The following is an 11,424-nucleotide window of genomic DNA, read 5'->3' as shown; positions in this document are numbered from 1 at the left end:
TTCCACAATATCTGTGCCTGATTGTAAGATGTCATCATATATGCCAACCTGAGTAATTTCACCATCTCGCATTACCTATGAATAATATCATTTACATCAACAAAATATGGATCACTTATCTCCTCCTCTCAATAAATGATCAATAAACCCATTGTCCCTTTACCAATTACATTGAAAAATTTAATATCATTAGAACAGGATGAAAGAAATTCAAACCTACCAGAATGATGTCAGCAGAGGGTAAAAACTCCACTTGATGAGTTACATAGACTACAGTGTTTGAACCCAGAATACCAAGTATGCATTCCTATAACAAGCAAGTCCAATTTCTTAGATGTTTATGGACATGAATTTGCAACGGTACAACTAGCAATGTATCTTATCCAGACTGAACAATGAATTGCAGAGTGCTACTGTAGAGCTTCATCATTCCATAAAAACATTAAAACTAATTAATTCAGCAAACCTATAGTATGTAAAGGATAAGAGAAACATACTTGGAAAATATGTTTTCCGGTATGTGCATCCACAACACTAAAAGGGTCATCGAAATATAAATGTCTACATCTTGATATAAAGCACGAGCAATCTGTATTCTCTGTTTTTGTCCACCACTCAAATTTAACCCTCTTTCTCCAATGTCTGTCTCGTCCCCATAAGGAAAAAGTTCAAGATCTTTCTTCAATGCGCAAGCATCAAGTACACTATTGTATCTAATAGTATCCATCTGCTTTCCAAAGAGAATAGCATCTTTAATTTTCCCACTTTGTATCCAAGGAGACTGAGGGACATACGCTTTGGTACCACTTAAGCTAACAGAGCCTGATAATTTTGGTATTTCACCTAAAAGGCATGATTTTCCCGAACCAACAATTCCACATACTGCAACCCTCATGCCTCTCTCTAGTTGGACATCTAAACCTCTTATAGTTGGACTAGAGGAATCAGGATTCCAAGAAAATATCCCTCCTTGGATTTGAATCGCGAAGTCTGTTGACTCCTTTGATACCTTTTCTACCCCATCGTGTTGCAGCTCTTCCTCCTGCAGAAAGGCCACAATGCGATCTATTGACACTTTAGTTTGAGCAATCTGAGGGATTAAGCCAGGAAGCGTGCCCATAGCTCCCTGAAGTGTCCCATAGGTTGCGAGTGTAGAAAGAATTCTCCCTGCTATCAAAGGCACTCCTATAAGCATACGCGTACCGAAGGTTGCAACAATGATAAATATTGGTCCAACAGAGGAAACAAATGTTGTGATAGCTGATGCATAAACATATTTTTGTAGCCAACTATATTCTGCCTGCCTCAAAATTTCTAGTTTCTGAAGAAATCTTGTCTCCCAAGCCTGCAATTTTAAGATCCTCATAATTTTTAATGTCTCCAATGTGGCCTTGTACTCTGAAACAAGTTTTGCAAATGTAGAAAATTTGTTGCTGAGTAATGTAGAAAATTTGTTGTTGAGTAGTTTGGATGGAGTGTCATACTCAACAATTTGTCCTGATTCAAAACAAATACAAAGTAAGTAAAAAATGAAATGTGTCCAAAAAAATAGTAACTGTAACAAAACACTAGAAAATAAACAACTTATAAATGTTATACCATTCTTTAATAGGAGAACCATATCACTCTAAATAACAGATGGAATCCGATGTGCTATAGTAATGACTATGTAGGTAAAAAATTGGTGGCGAATTATTTGCTGAATAAACCCATCAGTTGCAGTGTCAACTGAGGCAGATGCCTCGTCAAGGACCAGTATCCGACTTTGTTTTAGTAGTGCCCGTCCCAAACAAACAAGCTGGCATTGACCCACACTCCAGTTTCCTCCATTCTCAGACACTGTACAAGAGATCATTCCATTAAATTCGATTCTCAATTTTCATTCTAAAAAAAGGGGTCCTAGAGACCAGGTAGGTCTCAAGGACACCAAAAAAAAACATGAGCACTAAGATGGAAAGCAAATAGTAGAAATAGCTACTGTAAAAGGTTTTATTTTTCTCCTTCAGGACTTCCATTGAATGTGATAAAGACACACAAACCTGAGGAATCAAGTTTCTTTTCTTTTGCTCGTACAATCTCACCAAGTTGGCACTTGTCCAAAGCCTGAAAGCACAAGAAAAATCGAAGTACATTCATAAACAATAAACTTACAGCAAGATCCTCAGGGAAATATCTATATTCTTCAAGGCAAGAATAATTGGCACTTAAATTGATACTAATTCTTATAGAATATGAAGCAGAACTAACCTCCCAAATCTCATCATCAAAGCAATCTTCGAGAGGATCCAAATTATTTCTTATAGTGCCTTCAAACATGGTTGGTTCTTGGGGAATAATGCTTAATTCGGATCTAGGTCAGGGAGGCCTATGGATGAGATGTCGACTCCATCAATGACAATTCTTCCCGTTGTTGGTTCCACAATGCGAAAAATGGATTGAATAAGAGTAGATTTGCCACTTCCTGTCTGCCCCACAACTCCCACCTTCGTGCCTCCATGGAAAGTGCATGTAAGGCCTTTCAAGACAAGTGAAAGATGTGGTCCATAACGCACCTGATTGTATGGATCAAATTTATAGATGAACTGACATGCAAATTACTAGCATTGAATGCGTGAAAAAGAGTCTATTTGTATTGAGTTCTGACCTCCAAATAAGTTAGATCTATCGTTCCTCTAGATGGCCAGTTGGAGTTTGGTCTATAATTCTCTATAATCACTGGTGACTCACTGGGAATTCGTGAATACTGCACTATTCTCTCCGTTGAGATCATGTTGGTCTCCACATAACAAAGGCACCATATTACCCAGGCTTGTACCATGTTCAGACTTAGACTATATGTTACTGCCAACCCTGCAGTGCCTGTTAAGGTGCCATTTCATTTACTTTCATATTTCATTTTAAGAATATGTCTAGTCTGCTGAGATTAGTTTAGGAAAAATAATTGTAAGCCAAGATAGTTCTTATGTACCTACTTGGGCTAATTACATCTTGAGGCAAGCAAATGAGGAAAACCAAAAAGAATGCAAACACAAGATTTGACAGAAAATCCATCCGAATGCCAAGCCACTCATTGGCTCCAACATTGTGGAGACTAGGTCTCATATATATATATATATATATATATATATATATATATATATATATATATATATATATATATATATATATATATATATATATATATATATATATATATATATATATCAATCAACTCGAGATTTCTTTCCATGAATCGAAATTCCTGGTCAAAACTTCTAATGGTGGCTGCTCCAGAGAATGATTCTCCAAAATGTTGTACGATTGGAGCTCTACAATCTAATGCTAGCCGAGCTAGTTCCCTAGCTGATGTTATGTAGTATTGCTGCATGCAAGGAAGGTTAGAGGAGTTACAAGAATTCTCTTATTACTATGAAAACCCAAAAGCATGGAAACAAAGAAATATAGATAAACTGTTGTCATGATAGAATCCTGATGCAACTTAATCTATTTGATAACATCCTTTTCAATCAAATTATTGGATCTACCTACAGCAAACCTTGAAGTAGAAATCAAACTCTCTTAGCGCCAATTTATGTTCCTCTGAGAAAATTAAAATTTGCAAGTTCGTATTTATTATTATTGAGAAATACAGAGAATACCTGATACCATATACAACTTGCACCACTGGTATAAACACAATGAATACCTGCCAAGCAATATGAGACATGACTGCAATGATCCCCAAAAGTTGTATAAATGCAAAGGCCAATTCTCCTAGTTGAGAAGGAATCAATGTGTCCACTGCACTCTGATCAGTTGATTCCTGCCAAGAAACAGAGAGCTTGTTACTGACCCACTAGAATCAAATGATTTCCTTCTCTCTCAGGAAAGGTATTAGCCTATTAAAACAATAAATGTCAACTGACCCGATTCAGTATTCGCCCAGATGGAGTTTCATCAAAGAAGGACATTGGTGCACGAAATATACACATGTGCAGAGTGTTGAAAAGTTGATTAGCAGTTTGAAGTCCAACCAATGAAAGAAGCATAGACCTCACAAGAACGCACAGGGAGCTGCTTAATGTCAAAGCAACATAAACCAGAATGAAAAGGGACTTTCTCATAGGGGAACTCTCATTTTCTTTTGTAGAGGCTTCCGATGTCATCCAGAGGTTACTACATATTTGAAATAGCTGACTTATTATTTGGGCCAGTAGTGTTATAGGTATCAAAGTACCATTGTATGCAGCAGTAATGTAAGACCAGTATACCGACATGCTTACCCTGCCTCTCTCTATTTCTTCTTCTTGTACAAGCTGTTAATTTTTATTCTCTTTATCCAATTTTTCTTTGTGGTTTTCTGGTTCAACCTCTTCCTCTACATCTATTGAGTTCTGAACACCGCACTGCTCTAGTGTGTCACTGGCAGTAACATTTTTCACTGCAGCTGTATTGCCAGGACATGAAATTTTAACAAATCTCTTTGATGTGTACACTTCAGATTTCTCCATAGCAGAAATAGTTTTCAAAGCTTTCTGATGTGCACCAACTAATTCCACAAAATCTATGCCTGATTGTAAGATGTCATCATATCTGCCAACCTGATTAATTTCACCATCTCGCATTACCTGTGAAGAATATCATTTACATCAACAAAATATGTATCACTTATCTCCTCCTCTCAATAAATGATCAATAAACCCACTGTCCCTTTACCAATTACATTGAAAATTTTAATATCACTAGAACAGGATGAAAGAAATTCAAACCTACCAAAATGATGTCAGCAGAGGGTAAAAACTCCACTTGATGAGTTACATAGACTACAGTGTTTGAACCCAGAATACCAAGTATGCATTCCTATAACAAGCGAGTCCAATTTCTTAGATGTTTATGGACATGAATTTGTAGCGGAACAACCAGCAATGTATATTATCCAGACTGAACAATGAATTGCAGAGTGCTACTGTAGAGCTTCATCATTCCATCAAAAACTTAAAACTAATTAATTCAGCAAACCTAAAGTATGTAAAGGATAAGAGAAACATACTTGGAAAATATGTTTTCCGGTATGTGCATCCACAACACTAAAAGGGTCATCAAAAATATAAATGTCTACATCTTGATATAAAGCACGGGCAATCTGTATTCTCTGTTTTTGTCCACCACTCAAATTTAACCCTCTTTCTCCAATGTCTGTCTCGTCCCCATAAGGAAAAAGTTCAAGATCTTTCTTCAATGCACAAGCATCAAGTACACTATTGTATCTAATAGTATCCATCAGCTTTCTAAAGAGAATAGCATCTTTAATTTTCCCACTTTGTATCCAAGGAGACTGAGGGACATATGCTTTGGTACCACTTAAGCTAACAGAGCCTGATATTTTTGGTATTTCACCAAATATGCAGGATAAAAGGCTTGATTTTCCTGAACCAACAGTTCCACATACTGCAACCCTCATGCCTCTCTCTAGTTGGACATCTAAACCTCTTATAGTTGGACTAGAGGAATCGGGATTCCAAGAAAATATCCCTCCTTGGATTTGAATCACGAAGTCCGTTGACTCCTTTGATATCTTTTCTACCCCATCGTGTTGCAGCTCTTCCTCCTACAGAAAGGCCACAATGTGATCTATTGACACTTTAGTTTGAGCAATCTGAGGGATTAAGCCAGGAAGCATGCCCATAGCTCCCTGAAGTGTCCCATAGGTTGTGAGTGCAGAAAGAATTCTCCCTGCTGTCAAAGGAACTCCTATAAGCATACACGTACCAAAAGTTGCACCAATGATAAATATTGGTCCAACAGAGGAAACAGATGTTGTGATAGCTGATGTGTAAACATATTTTTGTAGCCAACTATATTCTTCCTGCCTCAAAATTTCTAGTTTCCAAAGAAATATTGTCTCCAAATTTTAAGATCCTCATAATTTTTAATGTCTCCAATGTGGCCTTCATCCTTTTGTTTTTTTCTTCTATTATTCTCTCCTGAAATTTTTCTTGCAATTTTGCAAGTGGAAAATTTGGCAACATAACTACAAATGAGGCTCCCAACCCTGAAAATGCTGCCAAGCCCAACGTCTGATATAGAATAATGAAGGCCAGAACAAATTGAAGAGGGAAAATCCAAATACTATGCATATAGTAACAGAGACATGAAACATTCTGAACATCTACACTCATGTAGTTGATAATCTCTCCGCTTGTATGTTTCTGTCTTCACTGACTGGAAAGCAACAAGCCCTTCCTGTATATAATAGTTGTCAATGCTGCTCTAACCCATAAAGTTAACTGATGTTGTTTGAAAAACCCTTTGTCGCTATGACAAAGACTATAATACCTTTGCCACAAAAAAACACAAACTAGCACATAGCCTTGACTTTCAAACTGTTTCTTTCCACCTAGAAATTGAACAAAGGCATTTATAAAACATGTACCTACATATGATGCACAAGTCTCCAGTGCTGCTAAGAATGCAGTCAAAAGTACTTACTTCCGAAAAGATAAGAGTAAGGCTTTTGCTAATAAGCCTGTATCACCTTTGGCCTCTAGCTGAGCTCTGAATTTAGGGTATAATTGGCCTGTCCTATCCACCTCTACAACTTGGGGTACATCATCAATATGCAAAGGTCTCTTATAACCAACAGCAAGCGAAGGACGCATCCAAGAAAATGACAGCCGATTGAGAAAGTTGGTTGTTGCATAAGTAGAGACTGCCTTAATGTTTCCACATTTTTGGGGATTGTCTTTCAAGAGAGGTTTTAGAATGGTCTGTGAGGAGGACTCTACACCACTTCTGGCACATTTGCAGGCGTCTTCAACAACACCCAACACGAATCTGAAGCAAAATTTGGAAAACGGCAATGGATTTCTCAATGGCTTTTCTTCCTCTGGGACGGATTCGCCCTCGACTCCTGCAGATTCAATCACGAAAACCATTTGAACGCAGCAGTCGTCATCAAACGATTCATCTCTGACCTTCAGCAGTCGTCATCAAACGATTCATCTCTGACCTTATTTGATCTGAATCTCATTTCTACATTCAAGAAAGCCATGGATGAAATTTCCCCAGAGGTTCGATGGAGCCCGTTTCATAGGTCTGTCACGGCAGCACGGGAAGCAAGAGCAGAGAAGACGAAAAGGGTATTCAAGCAAGGCAAATCATAGGTCTGTCACGGCAGCACGGGAAGCAAGAGCAGAGAAGACGAAAAGGGTATTCAAGCAAGGCAAATCAAATCATGAACAGTTGCAACCACTCAACTACCTTCCCTGGATCGAATCGTCTAACACATAATCTAAAAACACACATAGATGACAAGTAAATTTTAGGAAAATCCATTTCAGAAAAAAATGCCTTACAGCGTAAATATCATCAACTAAAAAACTAATATCATCAACTAAAAAACTATGTATAACCTTTATTTCTCATCCCAAAATGAGTCAAGGGAATTGATGCTCCATTCTGGCGGCTTTAATTTTGTGCCTAAGTCCATCCATGACGAGTTACATTATGATATAATCCAATCCTAATTTTGCGCCTAAGTCCGTCCATGACAAGTTAAATTATGATATAATTTAATGATATCAGGAACTCCTGTTGACATTGAACTACAGTAATCCACCAATCGATCAAAACTAATGGATCATCATCAGCACCAGAAAAAGGAAAAGTAAATATTATCAGGAACAAGGATCCTACAAGTCAAAATATATTCCAGAAAGGACATAAGGGATCCTTGGAAGTCAAAATATAAGGGATAACTAAATTACACTACGCCTACTTGTAATTAATTTTGATGGCAAGAGCTAACCAGCCATACATTGGGTATTAAATGCCCCTATGTAGGCTGGCCAGCTATGTATGTCATGGAGGCACATCATAAACTCCGGCGGGCGACCACGGAGACCTTTCCGGCAGCCGGTGTTGCGGGTTGCAGAGCACAGTGATTGCGGGTTGCAGCGCTTCAGTCCGGCGGGTTGTGGGTTGTAGAGCACAGTGGTTCTGGGTTGCAGAGTTTCGGCTGGGTCACGATTTCATTCTGGCGCGCGAAATGCAGTTTTGGAATTATGTTATTATGTTTTGGGCCGTATGGTGGGTCCCGCACCGGCTGCCGGAAAGGTCTCTGTGGTCTTCCGCTGGAGTTTATGATGTGCCTCCATGACATACATAGTTGGCCAGCGTACATAGGGGCATTTAATACCCAATGTATGGCTGGTTAGCTCTTGCCAATTTCGATAACATGTATAATGGTCCCGCGTCTAGTTAGTTTTGATTATGGATGGAAACGGTATTTATAGATTTAAGGCTTTATAAACCGAGCTAGGACACTGGGAAATTATCAACATTTTTATTGTATGAGATATAATATTACATGTAAGAACTCCCTTGTTGAGCTTACAGGCATCAACATAACCTTTGTGGGTTTTGACATATCTTGTCAGTATTTACAAATTTTACAATTTTTTCTTTTGTTTTAAATATTTATTTTATTTTTACGGTGTATTATGATTATTTATATTTAATTGAAATTTATTGTTAATCTTTTTGGAATGTTGTTATGTATGGAATTAATTATTAGTAAAATTACGAAATGCCATTTTTTTAATGATTAGTTGATAATAATGTCATTAAATTTTAAAAATCATACATATTTTTTTTTATCAATTTTTTCATTTAAGCTATTTATATATTCTAGTCTATAGTTCTAGTGTATGTCATCATAACAAAATATTTTCTATTGTTTGATAAATTTGTCTAAAGGATACCCATTTGGTAAAAAATCGCTAGTTTTGACCTAAAGCAAAAAGGATTATAACTCCTTCCTAGAATGCTTTGACTTGTTTCAATCACTAAGAATGATTTGGGCAAAAATATTCATTTTGGCATAGTTTCCAAGGACAAAATTGTTTAGTTTTATGGTCATCCCATTTTTAATATTTATGACTAACCCTAACCCACAACAACCACATGTTTGGCTTGTTTGGTTGATCATCAAAATGTTTTGAACCAAATGTGCCAATTGACCTTACAAATCGTCTTGAGCCAACAAGAGTTGGATATATCTTTGAAAGTGTTGGCACTGAAAGATCAAATTTCTCAACCAAACCCCACATGTGTAGAAATTAGAGGGAGAACCAACAATAAGTCCTACAATGAAAAACACAATTACATAAAATTTTAAGTTATCTATTCCTATTAAATTTTATTTTTTTTATTTAAAGTGAGAATAATTAAATTATTGTCATATTATTATTATATATATAATTTTTTATGACTCTTTAACTATATTCCGAGAGAAAACATACTAAATCAAATCTTAATCTACAAATCCATGTACTTTCGAAAGCTTAGAATCTAGTTTTTAAAGCTAATAAGCAAAGGAAATTAGGTTCCTTCACTTTTGGCTTATCCAAAAAATAAGAATAGGTAATATCCAAAGTTGAATAAATAAAAGCTCAGGTTGATTTATAGCCTTTAACTTGGACACAAAAGCCTTGTCGAACCACCCTTGTAGGATCATGATTCCTTATTATTCCTTTCTTTCTCTATTTTTTCTTGCTCAGATATTGGTCAAGTTTCATTTATCTTTAAAGTAGTATCTCCTAAAGGTACACCTACTAAACAAAAGGCTTCTTCTCCTAAAATGAACACTTGGGTAAATGGTAGGTACAACCTTTGGTCTTACTCCAAGTTTTGCATGATTTACCCCAAAAATATGATAAACATTTTCGTGAGTTTAATAACGAGGGTATATTTATGAGAATGCTTGTGCAAAATTTGAAAGGAGATGCTTGAAAAAGGTTTTGAAGTCTCTCTCAAAATTCTGTTGACTTAATTGCATGTTTAGAATTTTTTTTTAAATGATGGGGAAGGAAGGATCGTCAATACTATTTAATATAATTCTCTTCATAAAAAAAGAAGGAAATGCAAGTATAACCAATCTACTAAAAGATTCAACAAATGTTAAATGGATTGTCAGTGAATATTAAACCATTAATTACTGCAACTAAAGTTTCTTAAGCTTCAACAATTGAAGCATATTTTGTGATGATGTTACGACAATGAAGATCAACATCTCTATGGGATATCCATAGTGTCCTTGTTGATATTAAGGGAAACATGGCATATTCTAGTAGAATAAAATTAAATTAAAATGATAATGATAAGAAAAAGAAGATACATGAAAGCCTTGTTGAAGCCTCTACCTCGAAGAATTATCAATAGAAACTAAATAGTGTTGCACAAATAAACCCAAATGGGTCGATGAGGAATCAGATTCCTGATTGGATACCTTTTCATTCATGGGTCTTGCAAAGAAAAATGAGAGTTGAAGACCCTCCTATCCAACCTCCCCTATGAAATAATGACAACTTGTTAAAGGAATGTTGTTGCACATTATGTTGTGTTTGATGACAAGGAAAATTATTGATGTCAAAGGGGTGCCTAAGGAAGCAACAATATTGTCTATGAAGCACTATGACTGTTGAATCTCTTATAGGTTTTCATGAAGTGTTGTTAAAGGAGCTTGAGTTCATTTGCATTTTTAATATATCTATGGTGTCGTAATTAGCCTATGGATAACATAGGTCCACATGCCTCATCAAGACCTTTCCAACAATATATTATACTTTTCCAAATACCCTAGGGACAAAAAACTATAGCTTCTTGCAAAACAACAACAATAAAGTCCCAAATATGAGGAAAAAACCAAAAAGCACCAAATTTATTAACTAATGTGCATGTTCCATGGTGATATGGATAGTGTTCAGCCCTAAGGCACAATTATGGTTAAAAGAGGGCTACTCAAGGTCATGGCACAAACTTTAATAGCATAGGCCTACGGGATATAACCAAAAGGCTCACCCTTTGGTCACATGGTACCATTCACGTTATGATTAATAGTGTTATTGTTAGAGGCATAAATCGCAGGCTCTTGGTTGGCCCTCCCATAAACCCAGACCACACATTTAAGTATAAATATTTGTGCCATGGTGGAGAAGAACATTAAACTTGTGCAATACAAATTCTAAGTTTTAGTTTAAGATCTGAGCTCCAAACAAGGTGAGAAGTTTTGCTTGATTTGTAATTATTTTTTTCCATGTTCGGGTTCGAAGGTGGAATAGGTTTGATGTGGAATTCGTTGTAGCACCTACAATGTAGGAGAAGTTTTGCTTGATTTGTAATTATTTTTTTCCATGTTCTGGGTCGAAGGTGGTGTAGGTTTGATGTGGAATTCATTGTAGCACCTACAATGTAGGCTTCATGGTAGAACTAAGGTTCTTAGTGGGATCATTTGAATGTAAAGGAGTCGTCTCACCATTTTGGTTAGAATACATATAACAGTCATTGATTGGTTCCAGATTTATAATAGAGTTATAATGTCGAAGACTAGCATCAAAAGTTAATTTTTGTTGTGTTTCCCAGACTGAATTTTTGGTCCAGGGTTCA

The 11,424-nt window shown here is 36.4% G+C and overlaps 1 protein-coding gene across 1 annotated transcript in view; it reads right to left on the bottom strand.

Moving 5' to 3' along the window:
• Positions 1-253: 253 nt before the first annotated feature.
• LOC149191488 (putative ABC transporter C family member 15) overlaps positions 254-11,424 on the bottom strand; it is a 35,931-nt gene continuing 24,760 nt past the window's right edge. Inside the window, 16 exon segments of the mRNA XM_089406664.1 lie at positions 254-307; positions 498-1,497; positions 1,600-1,839; positions 2,040-2,103; positions 2,248-2,354; positions 2,357-2,582; positions 2,645-2,859; positions 2,973-3,110; positions 3,205-3,361; positions 3,639-3,658; positions 3,661-3,802; positions 3,906-4,607; positions 4,753-4,839; positions 5,030-5,885; positions 5,887-6,463; positions 6,515-6,953. Coding sequence (XP_089262790.1) covers positions 271-307; positions 498-1,497; positions 1,600-1,839; positions 2,040-2,103; positions 2,248-2,354; positions 2,357-2,582; positions 2,645-2,859; positions 2,973-3,110; positions 3,205-3,361; positions 3,639-3,658; positions 3,661-3,802; positions 3,906-4,607; positions 4,753-4,839; positions 5,030-5,885; positions 5,887-6,463; positions 6,515-6,953 — 5,007 coding nt within the window. The 3' untranslated portion in view covers positions 254-270.

The sequence above is a fragment of the Pinus tabuliformis genome, chromosome 2_2 (assembly GCF_031772625.1).
Source record: "Pinus tabuliformis cultivar Carrire ecotype Pingquan chromosome 2_2, CPIR1, whole genome shotgun sequence".
NCBI classification, from domain to species: domain Eukaryota; kingdom Viridiplantae; phylum Streptophyta; class Pinopsida; order Pinales; family Pinaceae; genus Pinus; species Pinus tabuliformis.
The sequence above is the reverse complement of the archived record's forward strand: the minus strand, read 5'-3'. Positions and strand labels throughout refer to the sequence as shown.